The 23,640-nt window shown below is 41.1% G+C and overlaps 1 protein-coding gene across 1 annotated transcript in view; it reads right to left on the bottom strand.

Annotated features, from left to right (window-relative positions):
* b4galnt4a (beta-1,4-N-acetyl-galactosaminyl transferase 4a) overlaps positions 1 to 23,640 on the bottom strand; it is a 153,352-nt gene that overhangs the window by 101,513 nt on the left and 28,199 nt on the right. The window contains exon 2 of the mRNA XM_026176454.2: positions 3,240 to 3,352. Within this exon, the coding sequence (XP_026032239.1) occupies positions 3,240 to 3,352 (113 nt within the window). The remainder of the gene's footprint in view (positions 1 to 3,239; positions 3,353 to 23,640) is intronic.

Below are 23,640 nucleotides of genomic sequence, written 5' to 3' on the forward strand. Positions count from 1 at the left end.
AGAGAAGCACAGAACGCATTTACAAGGCCCGTGTGAGGACTGCAGCTTACTTTTTACACTAACACTCACTAATATCTATGATGCCACTGAGCTTCATCTATCTACCTCTTATCTGGTTGAAAAAAATACACTTCTATATGGCTCTGCTGTGAGAACCTGCCTCTAAAACACTGCCCAATTGCAATAAGGTCATTCTATTTTGGTTTAGGTTGTCTATTAATCTTGAGTCCATAAAGCCTTAAGGGATTTTCTCTGTTTTCATCCAAGCCATTTCATTTTATTGTTTGAAACTTCTGAAATGGCAGCTTTAGTGAGCTATTAGTGCAGCACTAAACATTAGAAAAGCTGAACAGGAGAGGTAAACAAAAGAGAAAAGACCCATATGCCCATGACCCATATTACAGTTTTTTTTGTTTTTCTTTTTTAAACACACTACACCTTCCTCTCTCTCGCACCAACACACACACAGACAGACACACTCAGCTTTGACTACCAGGCCTTGAAACACGAACTACAGGTTTGACCTTTGGCAGTGACATTATCTAAATAGGGAAGTGTTCACAGTGGAGCAGCGTAACATGAACTGAAGGTGTCAGCTATGCTGCTTTAGATATTCCTCAAAGATGCCAGTGCTGAATAAGAAGCACTGGCGCACACACACACACACACACACACACACACACACACACACACACACACACACACACTCACTCTGCTGGAACAAAGAGCGGCTAAACGGTCATGTAAATTTATAATGAAGAGAAATGCGGTTATAGAGCCCAACAGGAAAGTCGTACGGGTGAGCCATGTTAACATGCACACACACAAACACAGGTGCACACACACACACAAACACTTGAAAGGAGAAAATAATGCTTGCTACAAACAAAGAGGTGTTATAGATAACCATAAATGGAGCTCCTGTACGGCACAGATCGTAAATCCAAATAAGCACCTCCAGCAGCGGGCCATTCCTATCTCTTATATTGCAGTTGTGATGATTTAGGGCATGTTTACAGTCAAAGTATGAACACCGTTCAATTTAAGTAATCATTATTTGAAGCAAACCAAATCTATCACCTGTCAATTAGGGGACTTATGACAAAATGGCACTATTAAAATTCATGAAGAGCGTGCCATAAACTTTCTTAAACATTTTGGTGACTTCAGCAAAACGCTTACAGTGTAGCTGAATTTTTGAGCTTCAGCGGACAAGACTGACTCACTCTGAGAGCTGCTTTCATTTAACTATTATAAAAGAGAAACCCTAACACCATCAAGAAGGTTTAGAGTTTAGAGGAAGGCGGTTCAGAAAAAGCCTGCCGGCTTCCCTTCACTACTCTTATCGGTGCAAGCACATTTTCTAAAGTCTTCCCTTAAAACGATTTTGAAGACGACTGCATTTTACAGAGCGAGATACATCGTCCTGTTCTTATGGCCGGGGCCCTCAGCTAGTCGACAGTTGCACAGCAATGTTTTAACAATGTGGATTTTAACTTGAAGTTTAATATTTTTAATATGTCTGAAAAACTCTTGGTTGAAACTCCTTCTGCAACAATAACCTAAAATCAGCATTTCTGGTAACTACAGAGCACACTGGCATAACATGTGGGAGAAATTTAGATTACAGAGCTGCTTTAGCTCTGACATATTCATAGGATATGACATCAGTGTCAATCCACAGAGTGCACAGTGTTTCTATTCTACTACAGTTTCCCAGCTCCTGAAGCAATATCATCCTTTATTATTATCCCAAATTCTACTTTCTATTCCATAATTAAGTATAGCTTTATTGATTTGTTCCCTTGTTTCATCTGTTTGCCTTTATTATTATGGTTTCTTCTTCTTCTTCTTGTTATCATGTATTATTTATGTATCTGTATCTTTGTAGAGCCTCACAAGTCCAGATAATTCACATCCACATAACCACACAGCACATCCTCGCACATGTAAGACACACACACACACACACACACACACACACACACACACACACACACACACACACACACACACACACACACACACACACACACACACACACACACCGGTTTTAATGAAATATGGAGAAATGCATTAATATTTCTTATTTTTACCTCCACACTTCAATATGTTGTATATTTGTAGTCCCCAGATGGTTTTCAATCTCTAAAGACCAAATCACCCAAAGTAAGCAGCAGAAAGTACAACGCAGAAGCTGCTTAAAGCCATTTATCCCTTTCCATGGAGAAATTATCAAAATATTTTTTCTTTGTAATCACTCCGCAAAAACTTCAATTCACATTGTAAATAGTACCACGATGGGTACATATTTGGAGAACGGGGTTGTAATGACAACAGTTTATCACATTTATTTTCACAGCAAGAGTTTTTTAAGAGGATTTTTGATAATAGTCCTCATTTGGACTGCACATGGGAAAAAAACAAACTGGTTTGTCATTTCAACACACAGCTGGAGGAAGTCTACCCCGGAGGTCCCGTACAGCTGAAAATTATCTAAAATAAATGAAATTGTCTAAAATTGCTCTACTTTCCTCTAAATAAGACTTGAAGTAAAGGGAAAAAAAGACTAAATATGAGCTTAAGTGTCAGATTATCTCTGCGGCTTACTGCTGCATGTACCAAGTGCTAATGATCCCTGGCTGTGGTCCAACTCTGTCTTATATTTTGCCATTGAAAATAACTCAGACTAATTTCACATCTCTCTGCGTGAAAACTATCAGAGAAATAAATGCTCGAAGAGGAGGTTAGATTGCATAATGTATTCACAATCTAATTTGAGCTGTGGCCTCCCAGAGCTGGAAACATTATTAAAATTCACTGCAGTGGGTGGGGTCAGGAGGCTAAGCTGGAGATGGGCTGGAGTAAAAAAAGAAAACTTTCTAAACAATAAAATCTGATGACAGACGCCTTTATTGTTTCATCTTCAACATTAGCCAGTTTCATGGACATCTTTACCTGTAAGCTGATTGTCCTGTTTAATTATGTTTAATGTTTTTAATTATAATGGGTGGGCTTTGTAGCACTGGACTCTTGCAGAATAAAACATGTAATAAGCAGTAGGTGCATGAACAGGACTACCTGAGCCCCCTGCACATAAGCAACGATCCACATTGCTGCTTAGTCAAAATGATGTGGGCCGGGTAGGGAGCATGTGATTAGTCATGGGCATCAAATTAATATTCACTCTTGAGTGGTAACACAGAAAATAGGAAAGGCATTAAGAAAGAAACACTCACTCCCGCATCGTCCTCCCTGCTGTCGCTGGTGTCCTCGCTCTTGTGGTGTCCGGCTGAGGAGCGAGTGTCCCTCTTTCGGCTGGCGTCGGTCCCCTCCGTCTGTCTCTCTCCATCTGGACCAAGGGGAAACATGGATATTGCTTAGAAAGACAGCGACCACTATTATCCCAATTTTCAGGTTATTGTCATTCACATTTCCACTTTAATCATCATTAATGGCATCATTGTCATTCAGATTTCTCTCATTATCATCACCGTCATCATCACTGTCGTCAACAATAATTTGAAGCTATCACCCTTTTTTCTTCCAACTCAGCCTCTCCACTGTCATCAACCCCAGATAAAAGTTCCCAGAGAAAGGCAGATTAAGTGTGAAAAAAAATTGTAATTGGAAAAGCGAAAGGAGACAAGAGGGAAGAATAAAACCGAGTCCAGAGGGGAAATGTGAAGCAGGGGGAATGAAAATGGAGGGGGGAGAAGGAAAAAAAAAAAAAAAAGCAAGAGATCGACAAACGGAGAGACAGAGAGAATAGCTTTTGCTGGGAAAGCTAGACTGCGGTCATGCCACCGATGGATTATGGGAGTTTTGCTGCACAATGATGACAGTTGCCTTGGCCAGGAGCGAACAATTGGAACTTAAAACTACTCATTACACGTGTGTATGAGTGTGTGTCAGCTTTTGTGTGTCTGTCACAGAGCATATGTTCAAAATTGCCATTTCTCTGCCAGTAACACGTGCACATGCATACACACGCGTTGCCACGGATGATCGCACCGCACGACTCAATACAGAGAAGTTACAAGATATTTAGCACTTTATGAGAGCCTGGTTATTTGGAGTTACAAGGACCAAATGGATACTATAAGGTTTCCTCTAAAGGTTTTCACATCTATGAGGACTTCATATAAAAATAAATAAATAAATAAAAAAAGAGAATCCATACCCAATTCAGTCCAATCTCATTTTATTTGTATTGCCCTGGACTTGATCCCATTTGGCTGACATGGTACATGAATGCACAACACTTCTGCAGCCTGGATGGGCTGCCATAAAAGGTGGCGCCACTGCAATTGACTTGCCAATAAAATGGGAGAAGGAGGGGCCTCGATTGCATTACAGTGAAAGTGGTTCATTACTGTCCGCCTGGCCGCTGTAGCTGCAGCGTATATACACGCATACATTCACACACACACACACACACACACACACACACACACAAGAATGTGCGCACATGCACACAAGGGATGGAATGTGATTAAAAGACAGAATGGTGAGAGCGGGTGGTCATAAAGCATAATGAGAGCTAATAGTTTTCCAATATGTCCCCTTAACAATGAGTCTGAGTGGGCTGAATTGGATGCGGGTGGTTGAGAGGTGGTGGGGGGGCTGAGCTGTGGGATGATTGATGCAGTCGAGGAGAAAGGGAAAAACAGAGAGGTATACTTGTGCTCATTCTCCTCATTCATGTACAGAAACGGAAGGGAACAATTGAACTACTGTCAAAAAGCAATCCAAGCCGAAAACAGACAGAATAAATAAAATGTCGCAAAAGTAAAAGTTTTCATCTCTCTAATTCAGCTTGTCCTGCATCCTATCAAAGTCTCGAGCAAACGTAATATCTGCAGACGGTTTGTTTTCCTCATTTGTTTGGAAATCATCCTGCCTGTCTCTCTTCATTCCCTCCGCAATCTCACTGATTCTACACAACTGTAATAAAAATACACTTTGATCTGAAAAATTATCATCTTTTTGTGGAACAAATGAAGCACTGGAGAAAATTACCATGTTCACAACGACTTTCCTTAAATAAACTCTATTCCCATCTTTCTCTCCGTGATTGTGTTCCCCTCTAGAATGAAGTGTGCCGAAAATGATTTTATAACTAATAAATAAATAAAAGAGACACTTCCACAAAACGGACAATAACACAATAACAACTAGTGGAAGCGGAGGAACCTGTAAGTGCCATTTTCATGTCAAACACAGCCACTTGAGCCACACGAATTGTGCTACGAAAGCCATCACCCCGCAGTAGAAGTCGATATGGACAGCCTAAGTACAGCCTCCGGGGTCTATCAAAGCTCCACCAGATCAAAGAGCAAAGAGCAGCTACGCTAAACCTCATCTCACTTCGAGCCCTACATTGTGGAGTCAAAAATAGAAGGACACTTCAACTTCCAGCACTATAACTTGTCAGATGTTATGAATGCGCATTTCCCTGGTGGGGCGTGTGCCTTAGAATGATTTAGAAGGCTGCGATATTAAAATGCCAAGATGTCATGCGGCATTGTAAATAAAGTATAGCAAGTTACCCAAAAATCACTCCAATGAAAAAACAAAATATCATTTCTTGATCATTTATCCAGCTCTTCATTTGGAAATGTATTTTTGTTCCTCTTCTGAGTAAACAGTGTGTGAGTCACTGCATGAGTCAACTGGCAGCATATCTTTCTGTAACCATTTATCTGAGACTATTAAGAGTAGGCACTGCACCAAGACACTTTTTTTCCTTGTCTTGCATCATTTATGTAAGTGATCACCTTAAATGTGAATGTGAATACAGAAATTATAAAAATTAAACAAAAAAAAAAAAAAAAAAAAAAACATCTTTGAAGCTGAGTGAGATAGTTTCAAACCCCACAACGAAGAGCAACCAGAAAGGGAAAAAAAAACCCATCCAAAGCTGATTTCAATAAATCGTGATTTGCATGCAAAATAAATATCAAAGCAGTACAGTCAAACAGACCAAATCCATTACAGCTTTTCTGAATGCCAACAATAAACAGAGAAAAGATTAACGGCATTAGAGTTACAAAGAAAGAAAATGGAAAGCAGGTGTCAGAAAGCAGGTGACCAACATGAGAAAGCAAACTTTCTCATGAAAAATGATTCATCTTCCAGCCTCTGAAGCAATGTCTTTTAAAATTTGAGAAGAATATTTATCTAAAAAAAATAGTGTATCTTCACGATAATGTCCATATCCCTACAAGAAGAGCCCTATCAAATGAAAAGGAAAGTGGAAATTAAATTTATGCTGATATTTGTTACATTATAATTACACTTAAATCCTTTGGGGTCACTTTTAAGATTGAAATGTTTGGAAATACTGAAAAAAAAGGAGAAGATAGTTTTTAAACTAATTAATTCAATCAACTCTTCAACAATACAAAAAAAAGTGAAGATAATGAGAACAGCAAGTACTTTTCTGTGTGTGTGTTTTAGTTAGTGTGCACGTGCGTGTGTGTTTTTGTGGACAAATGTTCAAACATTCATTACCAACAAGTCCCTCAGCACGCTTTAATACTCTAAAAATGGAGACAGTAATGCAAATGTAACGCTGCATGGGTGCGAGTTCCTTTCTTAGCATATAACCAAGTGACGACATGTGGTTCTGCACAGCTCTGGAGAATGACTCATAAATAATAGTCTCTGCTGGAAAGAAGTGATTTGATGACCAAATCAAATGGCACTGTAGTAAACTGGGACACGTATTCTCCTATGTAACCAGCCTGCACTCCTTCAGTGGTTGTGCACCAACTACAACTTTAAAAAGACCGAAAGAACAGGATGTGCAGACGGACAGCACAAGCAGACCATGATGAAATGTGCAAAAGCCACAGTATGGCGCTGCTAGCAAGTGGCTGAACTGTGACGGGACTTCAAGCCTCGATGCCGGCTCTAATGAAGTAATGAAGAGCCGACTGGCAGGTTAATGGAAGCCAATTGACTGTGCGCTCTGCCACCAGCAGGAGACCAAGCAGAATACTAATCCTTGAGGAGCCACCTCTCTCTTGTTTCTTGTGTTCTGCCTAATCAGTTCATTTCCCCCCCACTTCTAAAACAGGAGCACTATTTACTGTGAAGATAAGATGGTGCAGAGCAACTTCTTCAACCTCCAGAGGACACAGATAGTGAATAGCTTTTGGAGCACTTTGCAGATTAGATCTTTTGCAGGGTATATTGAAAATCACAATAAACAGAAGTGTTATCCAAAGGTTGACGTGGGCACAATCTGTGGATAGAGACAAGGAAGTGTGTGTGTTGGGGGGGGGGGGGGGGGGGGTGTTCTTCGAGCATCTTCTTCTTTTGAGAAGTAAGTAATAAATTCACCTTGCCTGGCTGCCCTTTTAAAAGTAAAGCTATTCTAAACTCTATGCCTTTTTAGTGAACTGCAGCTGTCAGAGCTCTCATCAGGGCTGTACGTGTGCCAATTTAAATGTATGCCTGTACTTTACTGTGTTTGTGCATATATGCATGCATTTGCGTGTGTGTGCAAACGTGCAAGCATTGTCTGCATCTCCTTTCATCTTCTAACAGGACTGACTACACTGGGTTTCACTTCGAGGTGGTGCTCCACTGTATGTTAAGTGATAGACAGAATGGTGATACAGCAGAATACTAATCACAGAATCAGAGGAGCGAGTGTAGCAGGAGCTACAGGCTATGCAATGAAGTGAGAAAGAGGAAAAAAATAAATAAAAAATCCAACATTATGGAGAAGAAAAATAAAACAGAGCTGGTTAAGTAGGACTAGTTTAGTTTAAACAGATATGAAAAAGCCAAGTCAAAACAAATTAACTAATAATCTATGTGGGAGCCCCCCAGGATCTGTTCTATGCTCAAGTCCCTCTGGTAAACAGGAAGAAATAATAGCAAATAACAGCACGCAGTCAAACATGCCAGCTCACAGTGGTTCATGAAGAACGCCAAGCGTCATTATCACAATTTATTTGCCAGTGTCATCTCTAGAGCGGCTCCTACATGGTCTCCTTTCAACTTGCGCAGTCAAGCATACTCTGTGTTAACACGGGACTGGCAACAGAGCCCAAGCAGGAAAGGAATATATTAAATGACTTATGGTTACAAATGGAAATTACAGTGTCAAAAAGGGGGTTAAAAATAACTGTAGTTCATTACTGCTGCAATATTTTTCTGTACAATGTCAGATAATAGTAAAAGTATTTAGTGATAAGTACTAAAATTTTGAACATATCAGCAAATCTGCTCATTGCTTTATTTGTGCTATTATCATATTAGAAAGTGGTCTGTCATTCAGAGCACAAAACACTGAACAACAACAACAATTACAAAATATTCAGTTTGGGTACAAATATGTCAGATTTGTACATTTCAGCTACTAAGGTCCAAATATTGTTTATTATTTAAGAACACATTAAACAATTTAGCTTAAATGGGCCTTGGGGTGCGGGTGTGTCACCAGGGTGCAGGGGAGACATCCCCTGCACAGGGGAAGGGGACAGGGGGGGGGCCCTGTCCCCTTCTGGCCACCTGTGCCTCAATTTTATCTCACAACTTAGACATCCACATTACTTACACTCTCATAACACACACATATATATAGGGCCTTGAGGGTGGGCACGTTAACGGCATCCAGTGGACGGTCTGTGTACTCAAACCTACCTCTGGCGCCAGTGCCCACCTCTCAATTTTAAATCCATGTAGACATTGAGGGTTCTCGGGAGGGGCCGTGCTAACACCTGCTGCTCTCTGGCAGCAGCACCATGCTCTCCCTTGTTTTAAATGCACTTTAGAACAACACGCAGCAACACTACACATGAGCGGGAGGAGGGAGGTATGGGGTCTTCACACACCCCCGTTCTCTACTAGCCATCGGGGCGGGGGGGCTGGGAGGAGATGTTGGCTGTCCGATGGGCCTCCCTGCTGCTGCGGAGCCTGGGACGGTCCGCTTGCCTCCACCCCGGGGAGAAGGGTAACATCTCTTGGGTCTGGGTGCTGTTTCCCCCTCTGGGGGCGAGGGTACCTGGACCCGGGGTATAGAGTATGTTTGGGGAGTGTGATTGTGTGTACATGTCCATTTATGTCAATCCTTACGTTGGGTGAGTGCTGAGTGTTTGTATATGTGTGCATGAGGGTGGGAATGCATGTTTGTGTCTGTGTGTGCCTGTTTGTCTGTGTCTATATGTCAGGTCGGGTCTTAGACTCCACCTCTCTGGGAACTCCCAGGCCCTCCAAAGTGTGGAGGCCTATCTCCCCTCACCACACTCCCTGCCGGTGACTGATGCCCTCAGGGGTTGGTGCGTTGGTGGTTCTTGGTGTCCGGGCTGGGCGCTCAGGTATGTACCAGCTCACTCCCGGTGGCTACTTGGCGGGGCCTGGCGCCTGTTGCTTGGTCAGGCCTCCTCCGGGGTGCGGGGGGCCCTTGGGCCTCCGGGCCTGCGGCTCGTTTCACTCTGGCACAGCTAGCTGCCGGCAGAGCTGGCGGGCACGCCGGTGCAGCCCCCTCTAGCTTCTGCTCGGTGGCTACTGGGTGACACCTCGTCTGGGGATCCTCAGCCCTTCCCATGAGGGTGGCACGGATGCCCCTCCGGTGGTCCTCCTTGGGCTCTCGCACTCTGGGGCCTCTGGATGTCTGGGGCCTGGATCTCCTCCATGCCTGCTTCATGCCCTGGGGGACGGGGCTATGGCTCGCTACATCCTCTTGCAGACCATTACATGTGGAAACCATTTGAATACAAGCGCGCTGATCCACACAGGTGTGCACACGGGTGTTCACTGTTCGTAGACTTAAATTACACCTTTCTTGGCTGCTACTTCAAAGCACATTGTGCGCTGTCTGTCCTGCGTGCTGCACAACAACATTGAATATTTAGTATTTACTGCTGTTTACACTTAGCTAGATTAATGCGATGGTGTTGTGTTTAGTATGTTGCTTTGGGGTTTTTTTTGCTTGTTTTCTATTCTTTTTCTCTCAACAGGTGATCCAGGAGATTTTTTTTTCCCCCCTTTCTCACTGTCCCTCTTCCCTTCTGTTTTTCTTTTCCTTCATCTTTCTTTCTCCCTTCCCTATCCCCCACTCATGTCTGTCCCGTCTGTAACAACTGAAAATAAAATAAATAATAAAAACAAAGGACTATCAAATGGACCAATACGGCAATGCCACGATGATCCATTTGGCAAAATAAATCCATTGGGTATCTTGGTTGGTCTTCAGACAACAATTCTGACAGCTAAAGAACCAAATGGGACAGGCTAAATAAATAAATAAATAAATAAATAAATAAATAAATGGAGACAACAAGGAATCTGTAACTGTACAGCGACAGATGCAAGCTGATGAGGAATAAATCTATCACCTCCTCGCCTGATCTCAAGGTAATAGCAAGGGAGAGATTGTGCAGGGCTGAGACGGGATCCTCCCAGCAAACATTTTGACGTTGAATTATCATCAGCTGGCATCTTGTCATGGCTGAAAGATAGTTCCAAGATGAAAGTTGAACTGATGTTGTGGATATTAGTGCAACATTGGTTCGAGCTACATCTTCAATGTCGTCTAGAGGTCCATGTTAAACTTTCTAGTACTGGAAAGTTTGTGTTCAAGGATTGTTTTCCTACTATCTCTTTGTTGATTAGAAAAAACTAAATAAAGAAAATTAAAAACATTTCTCAATAGAAAGAACTGAGAAGAACATATTCCCTTGCTGACATTGCGGACAGCAAGGACATAATTGTATGAATTTGACACGATAAGGTCCGCACACCAATAAAATGATAAACTGTAAATGGCTTAATAAAACAAAAACAGGCTCAGGTGATACTAGTCTGTATACGTGGAGACGACTTTCTCTGGATGTCTGTTCACAGCCATGTGCCAACCAAGTCAGTTGCTTTTACTTTTAAATGCAATAATTCCTTCTTTCTAATAATTTGATCTATAATTCTCACTTTGTAAGAGACAGCCTGCTGTCATACAGCAACCAGGGAGATGATATCAGGGTTTCAACCATTTTTCTGGGTTATTGAGTTCTATTATACAGCAGTAAGTGTTCATGTCATACTGAAAATAAGGAATACAGAAGAGGCCAAAACCAAAGTATTTTTTAATGATTGTAGAGTGAGTCACTCAGTTTTTCTACTGGACACTCGTCTTTGCCCCAACCATCCTCATACTGTAGGTGCCAAACTGGCAGATATGTTTGAGTTTATATATGATTAATCATCTTGTATTTTTTCTACTCTATATCAGGCATCTGTAGTTTTGTTATGATGACCATGAAGAATATCATAAACCCACACATGTTGCTGGATTTTAAAATTCTAGAGTGGGATGACTGTAGGATGGAAATGATAAATGGACTTGTTTTTCAAAGCACTTTATTTTACAAACCTCATTCACACAAACACTCTTTTCCCACTATTTGCTTTATATGTGCTTTATATGTAACATTAAAACTCTGCGAGCATCAGGAGGAACTTTGGTTAAGGAGGTAATTGGAAGACTGGTGGATTGATCCCAGTCTGCGTGCCAAAGTACAGTATGTTAAACATTCTGAGAAAAAAAAAAATCATAAATGACCCCGGTTTGAAAAATTGAGCAAGAAATTTAAAATACAGGATCGCTTTGAATCAAGTATGGGGTGAAATGTAAACTCTGTGGGCAAACATTTGTCTGTCACATGTCAAATCAGACATAGTATTCTCATGTAAAACATGCAGGTAGCCTGATACCAGCCATGTAGCAGAGCTGCTTTTTCTAGCATAGATAGTGTCTCATAGTTTCTGGGTCACATCCAGAATCATTACCCTTCTGCTGGTGTCACTAAACAGGCACTCTGCTGCTTTGAGCTTCTGTCAGAATTATATTTTAATTACCTTTTTTAATGACCTTTAATTTTTAAAGCCTTATTATCACAATATTGTAATTCTCTATAGTGCACCACAGCATTGAGGCTTGCTCGGGAGGTAAATTAAAAAATAGTTTGTTATTTCTAATATTATGAAGGCACATTATAATCACTCGAACTAACAACTACTATACAACAGGTCCACATATTAATGTGGAAGGTTTAGTAAAATGTAATTGTCTTTAGAGGCCTTTTCTTTCTCTGTATCATCTTCAGCTTCTTTAGCTTTATACTACAGACTTACTATGTGAAATCATCCCAAGGCCTCTCTATCGTATTAAGTCATAAGGACTGTGCATCTCAGTGGAGCACACTAAGGTCACCGTCATGTTTCTGTAAACATTCTGGGATTCTGAAAAGGATAGCTGTGGCATTATTTTGCTAGAGGCGGCCATGTGAAAAAGAAAAAAATCTGGTCAGCAACAATCCTTAAGTAGATGCTGGCATTCAAATGAAGCCTAACACCTGGTATCAAGGGGACTAATTTGTGCAAGAAAATACGCCCACCCATTTACCACTAGCGTGTTCTTTGCAACACAAGGCAGGACTGATGGATGACTTCATGCTGTTTACTTCAATTTCTAACCCTGCTGTTAGTGTATCACAACAGGAATTAAAATGTGAAAGTTGCAGTAAGCGAGTAGAGCATTTTAAACAGTTTGATTAACAAAGTTTGATGATTGTGAAACCACAGTGTAGTCGTCTGCTGCTTCAAAGTTTGATTAACTGAATTTAGAGATGGTTGAGCTGCTAACAGGCATATTTATCTGCCTGTTAGCTTAAACAAGTTTAGTCATCTGGCCCTGACCTTCCTCGCTGTCAAGGTGGTTTTGCATGCTCAACTGTAGCAAACTATGTTTTGTTTTCCTTTGTTGCAGTCAAATCCCAGCAGGCCAGCTGGTTCTGAGATGCTGAAACAACAATGTCAGGAGCAGCAGCAACAACACCTTGCTTATGCATCGTGCCTCTTCTATTGTTAGCGTGATCATTTCTGCAGTCACATCCTCTAACTTACTTGTTGAGTACTAATGCATATGTGCTTAGATTTTGGAGGGACATTAAGCAAAAATGAAACCACGAACGTGAGGAAAGCCAACACATGGTATAAGGGTGTTTGGACATCAAAGCAAACGGTGATTTTATAGGAGGTCGGGACAGCAGACACGCACAGTAACAGCATGCGCCGAGTAAATTATTGACGAGTTGAACTCGTCTACTCCACGAGTACACTGTAACTCCATCTCAATGACGTAGGCTGTAGTCCCCTTGAGCTTGCCGCACCAAATGTGTGGGAACACTAAATACACCCCTCCCTCTCTCTATTGGGGAGATTAAAATTGCATAGGAAGATGAAACAAAGGACTGCAGCTTTTAAAAGCATGAGAATGGGAGAAAGAAAGGAAGATCAAGTGAGAGGGGAACAGGTTGCAAAAGTGGAGAGAGAAAGAGGGTAAGAGGGAGGGAATTATATAGAAAGTCAAGTAGAAGACAGGCACAATGGTGAGGACTATAGGCAACTTGAGCGGGATGCAAAGAGACTGTAAGAGAGAATAGAGGTGTGTAACGACAAGGCAAGGAGCCAAAGCTCACCCAGCTGCTCACACGTTCGCTAATTTAATCACTCGTTTCTCAAACAACCATTCATTGACTGATTTAGTCACTTACTTGTTCCCTCTTTATCTCTCCTCCCCTCTCTCTGTAATGCATTTCCAATACACTGCCCTATTTTTTATAAGAGGAGAGCTTGTAAACTTTTACAAAGCACGGCTTTTAACTCAGCAATCAGGCATTACGGTATAAGACATGGTTGGCATAAGCCAGTGAAAGATGTCAAACTGTTGTGCCAGAATAGTTTCTTAATGATTCCTTAAGGACCAACAAACATCCACGCATACACACACACATATAGATACACACAGGATAGCATGGCAGGGGGTAACTTAAGTGTAGCAGGCTTCACTGGGGCTCTGCTGGCCAAATGGAGCTAGCTAATTATAGCAAATAAACTGCACTGATCTGTGCTATTAGCTGGTCAGTAATGAAGCAGAGTGGAGGGCTCCTTTGACACTGATGAATGGGCCTGGCTCTGAGTGCTGCACTCCCTGGCCTTTAGTTCAGCTCTACTAACACAGCATTCTGAGCAAAGTGAGGGTGCATTAAGGCAAGGAGCATAACAAAGCTTTGCAGATGAGATAAATAGAGACAAAAGGATTGTGACAGAGAGGAGCGAGAAACAACAAAGAACAGACAGAGAGAACTTGATGGGAGGAAAGATGAAAAAAAAAAAAACAGCAGGAAAGTGTGCTTGTAGGCCTGTGGGTGTGTAGGGCAGAAATAAAAGACTGCACAGAGATGCATAATGTGCTGTAATATGGGTCAGGGGCAAAGAGGTCCCACAATCTCTCTTTTAGCCTTTCCTGTAGCATCTGTAATGTTTTGCACTTCATTAATAGCCATCTAAAGCCAATTAGGAAAAGTCAAATAACAAAAAACAAAATGCCTGGATGGAGACAAATCAGAGCCGCAACACCCAGCACGCACTCAAAGATTAATAGACACCCTGAAAGAAACTAGAATGACCTTATTGCAGTGTCAGGGTAAAAAATACTCACACGTCTACGAGCACACACATGCACACACACACACACTAATACTTAACAGGGTATTGTTGCAGCAAATCTAATGAATAGAATCAATTAAGCATTTGCATTTCAGAGCAGATGATTTTGGCAATTTACAACGACGGGGATCAGTGTGAGGTCTTTTGGCTTCACAATGAAAGTCAGTGCGTAAGAACTTTGCTCATTAATATAACATCTACTTTAGTACATGCATAAATACTAAAGGCAAGCTTTGGCCTTTCATTTCTCCATATTTGCATTACTTAGCATAGCGTGGCAATGCAGAGAGTAGCATTAAGTTGTCAGTTTACATCCACAATTAGGATATGCCAGGAAGCGCTTAGAGTTTGTCTTGAAACCATCTGGACTGTAATGAAGTTTTCAGCTGAATCTACTTGAAAATTTAATACAAATATTATCTGCTCTTAAAGTTTTCAAAGCTTCTGCAATTATCTTTTTCTTAGCTCACTAGGGCCAAGGAAACAAAGAATCAACTTGTTAAAATTTCAAGATACATTTTTTCCCAAGGGAGACAGAAAAGCGTAATCTGATCTAATCTAATCAGTGCATGCAATCCGGCGATTGAAAACAATGGTATAAATGTAAATATGTGTAGTTATAAATGTACAGTTTGTATTGCTTCTGTGAATCAGGAAGTTGGTGGTTGGGTCTAGTTCACATGGACTACAACCCCACAGAGTCCCAGGTCAAATTACTGACCTTCAGGTTATTTCCTTCAGTGTGTAAGTTTGTGGCTAGACATAAAAGAGCTTTATATGGGATAAAGCATTTAAATGTGTGTGTGAATGATTGAATGTTGTTTGTATAAGATGCATTTGAGTGGTCAGTCTAGCTTTCTATTTTGAATCGCATGCAAGAAAAAAAAAAAAAGACAATTCTGTTCGTGCCCATCTAGATGGATGGATCCTGGATATGGGCTGCTGAATATAACAGTCTGATTCCTCTGCTACCTGCCAGTACACTCTCCCCGCTAACCCTCAGATGGCCGTCTACCATCTTCTCCTGCTGCTCAGTGCCCATGGCCACCCTGAACTTCACTGGCCATCTCGAGCCCTCTAAGGTCAGCTTTGGCCCTATGCAGGGTTACCATGGAGACAGGAGTGTAAAATAAAACATTTTCATCAATGGCAAAATCCACCAAAAAGAGAGAAAGTAGAGCCAGAGAGTGAGAAAAGGAAGATGTTAAGAAGCTGCAGCAACCACTCACAGACAGACACATGATTGCGACCAGAGCAGATCAATTATATCCAAATGGAAGTACACATACACACACACAAAACAACATTAACTCAACATTGCAAAATGCCTTGACGCACCTGTGTGTTGCATTTGCATCAGTGCAAATAAATGCTCAAAGTGTGCAGACCTCTGGATAATGATGGTTTTAATTACAGCGCTGTGAGCAAAGTGTACAAAGATATATATGCATATGCGCACACACACCACTATTTAATCCTCACTGTTGCTAGTGACACCCAGAGGCCCCTGCTCCAATCATAGCACAGAAGATAAGGAGGCAACTCTGAGCCAATGCAGAACCACAACCGTCAAAGCTGATGTGTCACCGGGGAAGGAATTAAAGCGAACACACAGGGGTCGCCTGCTTCCTTGAGTCCCCTTCGCTCATTAGCATACATTTGTAAACAAAGAAATGAAGGCAACGAGGGCCTTGGTGCTAGTGCGGTGTCATGCTGTTAGCAAGAGTCAGAGCTAAACAGAGCATCTAAATGAGGTGAGAGCTTTGGAGGAGACCTTTCTATGATAATGCATCGATCTTCTGTGCTCCTGACAGCTGAGCAGCTACACTGGAAGACAATGAGAGAGAAACATTTTGTGTCTGTACCACGCCTGCATCTCTCCCAAAAAAAACTTCAGAAGACAATCTCACGAGTCGAGGTCCAGGCTTCAACTTGGTTAGTACCGAGCGACATAAGCCAGACATATTTTTCTGAAGACACTTTGCTTTAAGAGCAGGAAGAAAAGACAACATAAATGAAAAAGGAAGGTTAAGGAAGAAGAAAATGGGAACTTAGCTATACCACAGTAGGTTTGACTTAGAGCTTTTCAGAGATCTCAAACACTAACCTCTAAATAACCTGTTTACTATCTCTCCATCTTTTTGTCTCCCTCGCAGGCATCCTTCTCCACTTCCCTTTTATCTTCACTACCTCATTCTGTGCCATCTCACTTGCAATTACTCTTCCTACACACTTTGTATTTATTATCCCCCTTCTTCTCCGCTTTCTCTCTTCATCTCAATCACTCATTTCTTCCATTTGATGTATTTGTAGCAAAATAATACTTGAATATGGTTTCCGTGTGGAAACCCCGATGTGGTCATTATCTTCCACCAAGTGTCTGATTATCATCATTCCAAGGAGTCATTACTCTGCTGATCATATCACCTTTGTGCTAAGAGAAAGGAAGATGGTATATAAGGGTGGTGATGGGGAGAGGACAGATATAACAGATAAAGCAGGAGTTTAAAAAAGTATGTCTTGACATGGTGAGAGAAGAACAAAAGAAGAGGACAGGAGAGAAGGAGGAAAGAGGAATAAGAGAGTATCTAGGAAAAAGGAAGTGGTGATATGTTACATTCAAGGAGAAGGGGAGGAAAGGGAGATGGAAGAGGAGAAGGAGGAGGACAGAAACAATAATAGCCTTGTCTTATCACTGTACAGTGATAAATTTCCTTCTCAGCAGGGAGTCGGTGCCCAGGCTGGGGCCAGGCCTGATGACAAACCACTTCCACCCTGCAGTGCAGTACTGGCTATTTATGATCAGGCAACATATACGAGCTAGCCACGAAACCAGCAGGGCCCCAATTCATCTTGGGCCGTTGTTGTCACTCTTGGGCCCCAGTGACAACCTGAAATGGGCCTACTCCCTCACATCCCCCAACTCTGCCCTCGACTGTGACAGACACTTCAGCACATCATCCGCTGCTTACTGGTAATGATTCAATGTTACGAGCAGTTTTTCACCTATGTGGATTGTTACCTAACCACACGTGACATCTGACTTACAGTAGTTTTAAGGCGATGGGTAAGCAAATGTTTTATAGTGTTTAAAAACAGATAGCTTATATTGATGTACTTGTTGGTATGGATAGCACAGGTTGCCTAGTCAGCATTTCTGTAATGAAGAACAGTCGGATTAAGAGGCAAATTTAAAATTGCTGCGGTGGTGGGGGGGAAAAAAAGTGTAAAACAGTGAAGTTTCCTTTTAAAACGTGACGCAAGAGCATAAAACTGCAAGGCAATTATTATCCCTCATCAACAAGCCCAACTTCACTTAGTTGTTCTGTAGAAAAATCTCCCAGGACCGCCGACCCCAACTTAGTCACTAAGGACAGAGAGCACCAATAAGCAGAACACAGGGCACTCCGTAGTAATTAAATCATGCAAGCTGCTGTGATTGTTTGCATTTTGTTTCTTGTGTCTGTTTACCTCTTTACAGATTCCTGCTTTGCATAAATTATTCATTGGTGTTCCTTTTTGTATCCTCCAGAAACAGCAGAGGCTGGTCGCGCTGCAAATCTGAAGGCAAAAACACAATCCACTGATAGACATCTCTGACAGTGGCTTGGAACTGAATAGGAAGGAAGGAAGTACTGCTGTTAAGCTTTGGCACAAAGCACATAGAGATCAGCCAAATTCTCTATTCTTTTCATGTCAATCCAAATATAAAGCTCCTATTAAGAAATGTCAGACATTTGCAGACATTTATAGCGCAGAAAATGACAATTTGCCATGCATTTCCATCTTGTGAACATACTTTGTTCAAGTAGACCTCAATTGTTTAATGGAAGATATGGAATCTACAGCAAAATGACTATTGAAAATCATTGTAATTGAGGCAAATCACCAGCAGGAATGGAATATATTCAAAAGGGAAAAGAAGTGTTTCTAGGCACCCCTGAGCCATATTATGGCAATAACGCACCCATCCTATTATTACAATATGGAATAAAAACAAGAGATTGTCCTTTTATGTGAAAATTAGGGAAGATTTTTGCAACCACATCACTTCCAACAGAAACCAAATTATAGCTTATTGAAAAGTATATTATGAGATAGCAGAGCTGTGTAACAACTGATGAATTCTGAATGTTGTGTATACAGCTCCTTTTGGTATTTGGCGAGTGCCTTTGTGTGTATATCTCTGTCACATGACATGGTTGTGTTTTTGTTGACTTTATAGCAGTAAAGCAACAAAACATCTTTAATGGAATTTTATATTTACACACTCAGGATTCTCTGCAGCTTTGCAGCTTTCAGCGTTACATGTTCACGGTTTGCATCAGTATCAACAGCAGAATTTGGAAAATAAAGATCTAACCAAAATGGTTGCAGATTAAAAAAAAAAAAAACATAGCAACATGCATCATTAGTCTGCTGTGTGTGTGTAATTGAGAAAGCAAACTGACAGGTCCACTTTCAATTTTAAGGTATCGTCAAGGGAGATGGCATTACTAGGGTGAGAAGAGTGTGCTACAAAATCATTTTAATGTGCCTAATTGAACAGATGCCTAGCTTGCTCAGTGTTTGAGCACAGGCAGAGCTTCAATCAATGTGTTGTTTCCTCTAATTTGCAAAGCCAGATCACAACATGTCCAAGCACAGTGTGAGAATATCTCCGGCATTTCAGAGACGTAAGACATGATAATAGCTATTTTACAAAAATTGTCTGGTTCAATATGGATGTAAAGAGCAGTTAAAAAACTGTGACTATTAAGCAAGGTGACGTGCAACATAGGACACAGCTAGCATTTGAATGCAATAAGTAATGTAATGAAACAGAACAATACAAATTAGCGAGTTAAGTCATGCACTTTATCAAAATTAGCGACTATGTTGTGGTATGGAAAAATGAATGTTTCTTAATGAAGTAGACTACTCATACATATAAGAGTAGATATTCATTTCCTTTAGAAACTAATGCGGTATCATGACTTGGTAGTCATTGCCGAGGTCTTTGATAGTTGCAGTACAGACGTAGGTGAACTTTCAGATGCATGTTTATATAAAATTGTGCGAATAATCTAGAACAGAAACATTGCAAGTCAAAGTCATTCTTAAAAATATATCTACAGTTTCTTCACAGGCTGGTGATTGTCTGGAGACAGGTTGCATCCCACTTGGCAGTCTGTGGAATCACGTTGTGATTGAAAGTGGCTCACCTGTGAGCAACCAGTTGGTCACCACAACTACTTGCAATCAGTAGCTAATTGCAAAAAAAATTGCAATTACTAGACAAGCATCAATTTTTCATAGTCAAATCACTTTTGTCTTTTGTTTTAAATAACTGCTACACTTTTCTCCGTACAGGTTTTATCTCAGATATTGTCTACATTGTCTTTTTATGCCCCACAGTCTGTCTCTGCCAACCAGTCAAATCACAGTTTCGATCCATGTCTGTCCAGACTTGTCATTGCTTTTGTATTTTTATGACATTAGACATTTTTGCGAAATGTTGTCATAGTCGTCATGTCAATTTTAGATAGTAGCAAAGCATTTTGTGGTAGCAGTCTGAAAACGGGAAGAGGAGACGAGGGGAGGAGAGGAGCCGAGCGGCGAGGAGCTGTCTTGATTTATTCACCTGTGACTGATATGGAACATACTGTCACCCATATTTAAACTTACTCTGCAGCCATTTATGACCTACTGAGTCAAGTGATGCATACCTGATTGAAACCTTAGCTAAACGTACAAGTTACACAGCACTGTATAAACACAAGGTTTTTCATTCTGTTTAACCTCAACTAATGAGAACCTGATAGGAGGGGCACTAACAGCTAATGCTTGAGATGTAAACCGGCTTTCACTGTCTCTATGGACCTTTGTAGTTATCTCTCTGGGAAACCAGGCATTCACCCTGTAGGAGGATTTAATCTTGAAAACCATCGCCTTGGGCAACAATGCTGACCCAAACATGAGCTAGAGGCAGAAAAGCAGAATTCGATCGGTTACCATTCACAATACTAACGTTATTATCCTGCTTTCGATGTATACACCGGCAGGAAAGGAAAAGCAAGACTTCCCTCGAGTCGTGAGCTAGTATTAACCTGACACAATCGTTCCTTCCTCTCTCCTTCGATTGCAGCAGTGTACTTTGTCTTCTGGTTGCACCCCTCTTCCATCTCTGAACTTCTTTTTTCAATTGGTGTTTTATTTTGTAATTCCCCTTTCTGCTCCCAATACAATCTTTAGATTTTAGTTAATACATAAACAGACAAGCGATGAAGCAAATGGACTGACAATCAGCGCTTCAATACAAAGTTGTGCAATAGCGTGTAAACTCCTAGTGATTCTAAAAACATATTCATGAGGGAAAAAGCTCACTAAAACATTACCTTATAAAGAGAAAGTCAACACCAGCTTTTCAATTGGATAAAGTTTAAATCTACCACAGTGTGATTTGGGTTGTCTGAGTCTAAAGACCACTACAGATCATGTGACGTGGCAATAACTGCAGACATGCATCCAGCTATTCAGTAGATGTTATCCTACAGCTTATATGTATCTAAAATGACGCCCTCAACAGCTTATTAGAACCGCAGTATGTATGCCACACACACAATGTTTGCTTGTAGCAAACTTCTAAAACGTATAGAATTACCTGCACACTGTTAGATTGCAGTATCTTAACAGGAATTACCTTATCTTTGGGTCTCATCCCCAATGCAGGCTCCTGAAGAGTGATCAGTGCATGCCAAAAGGGTGTAAAAGTGAAAGAAGTCTGTCGATTGTGCAGGACTGCAGAAAAGAGGGCTGTTAGGGGAAGTCTGTCTCTGCTAAAGACAAAAGCTCATTCTGCTTACAGTGGTAATGCTCGTGAAAGCATTGCTTCTGCAACAAGTTATGCAAAGACTGAGGACATTCAACAAATAGGCCAGACAATACAGCCGTGTAACAAACAAGAGGGGGCCCAGACTGTTACTCTGCTATTGTTGCTAAACACATCTACTATGCACGTTGAACAGTAGAAAACAGAGGAAACGGGCCACAGTGTCGGGTGAGGGGATGTGGGTTGATAAGTATGGCAAGGACTCAAAAGACAGACAGATTACACGCAGGCCGTATCCACTTGCGTTCTATAAACTTACAGTTTAATCAGACATACTTCTTTATAACCAGGACACACAGAGACAGGAACAGAGATAAATAGTAAGAGAGAAGTAATAGGAAGAGGCAAATGAGAATGACAGAAAGAGAGAAAAGGACAGCGGCAAAAATAATGAGATAAGACAGAGGGTGACCTTAATCAGCCACTTGTCAGGATGTACATGTGCATGCACAAGTGCACACACGTATACACCGACACACACACCAAAACACCTATAAACCTGGTTGGTGTGTGTTTGCACAGCAGTACTCTGTTTCATTACAGGACCATTTCGCCCAACTAATACCCAGACAGGAGCTGGTGATAAGGAATGTACACACTCTCCTCAGTACACAACATCTCATTTGAGCAGAGGAAATTGGAACGAAGAGGAGAAAGGAGAAGTGCACAGAGAGGTGAGGAGGACAGCAGATGAGGAGTAAAAAGAGTGGACGGAAGAGTGCAGGATAGCAACGGTGAATGGATGTTTGCAGGAGCAGAGATAAGCCTGGTCCACCTCGCGCAAAGGCAAAGCTGTGAGTCCGAGATTGGGGAGGATGGAGGAGAAAAGGGAAGAGGGCACACACATAGTGGGAGACTGAGGTAAAAGGACATGCTGAGGGATGCAAAAGAACAGAGAAAATTATTTTTTCTTCACTTTTTTAATATTAGCCACCAGAGGGATTAAAAAAATATGCGGAGAACCACAGCTAAAAGAAAGTGTGATGGTTTGCTGGAAAACGCAACTACATAAAAGGAGGGACAGGAGAAAAGAGAGAGGTGTGGTACATCCTGATTTCTTTAATTGCAAGGACATTTTTCTTACACAGCGTCTCCCACTGAAGATGTAAGGAAGGGGACAGGAAATATGTGAGAAAGGACAGACGAAAATAGTTTTGAAAGAAGGAATATGTTCTTTCTTCTTAAATGGCTTCTGAAGTCCCATCTATCTCTAGTGATGGCGGCACAGCAAGTTCAGCTGTCAGTCAGATGTTAAAAGTTCTCTGTTCCCTTTTCTTGGTTCTCAGTTTGTATTTGTCCCCAAATATACAATTTCAAATGCTAATAAAGATTCACACTGCTGTTTATTTTTCCACTAACTCACAAACAACTTCAAATTTGCTAAAAACCCTGGTCATGCTCAGATGAGTCCAATTTCCTCATTGCTGAATGCAAACAAGTAACATGTTTTCTAAATTGAGTGAAACCTTCTCATGTCATGTCTATAAATTCACTAGTTAATTATACATTTTACCATTACAATGTTTGGAAGAAATACTTTCAATCTCACATGTTACTGAACAGAAATGACAGACAATTAAAATACTCTTGATACTTTACTGTAAGGCTTCATCAGTTAGCATGAATATATTCATGACTTCATGTGTGGAAAAGCACCATGTAAAACCACATGAACTATCGGGAACATACATAAATTAAAAGCATTTCATGCATGCCTTCATCCACAAACAATTGATTAGTGCAACAACTAAAGTATTTTCAATCAAGATTCATGTTTTATTAATAATGTCCATGTCTTCATTGTCAACTCTGCAGGTCATGGAATGGGCTAGAAAACTGAGCAGTGATGACTGATGATTGGAAGTGTGTATCTTCCAGATACACACTGGAAGAAAGTAACTTTCTTTCCCTTTTTGTATACAGCCTCTGTGTTCCAATTCAGCCTGATGTTGATGTGGAAGCGAAGATGCCCAATTACTTGTGCTGCTCCACCACATCAACATTCTGGATAGAAACAAGTGTTGCAGACATCTCATTCTCAGGTTGATCACCATCTCTCCAGTCTTACTCACATTTACAAGAAGCAGATGATTTCTCCCAGACCACGCCACTAAAAAAAAAAAAAAAAAAAACCCCACTAGTGCTCTCCACTCCTCCTCCTGCCCATCACCAATATATCCGACCACTGCAGAATCATCAGACTATTTCTGTAGGTGGCATGACTCAGAGTTGTGCTGAAAGTCTGA

The sequence above is a fragment of the Astatotilapia calliptera genome, chromosome 7 (assembly GCF_964374335.1).
Source record: "Astatotilapia calliptera chromosome 7, fAstCal68.1, whole genome shotgun sequence".
In the NCBI taxonomy this organism is placed as follows: domain Eukaryota; kingdom Metazoa; phylum Chordata; class Actinopteri; order Cichliformes; family Cichlidae; genus Astatotilapia; species Astatotilapia calliptera.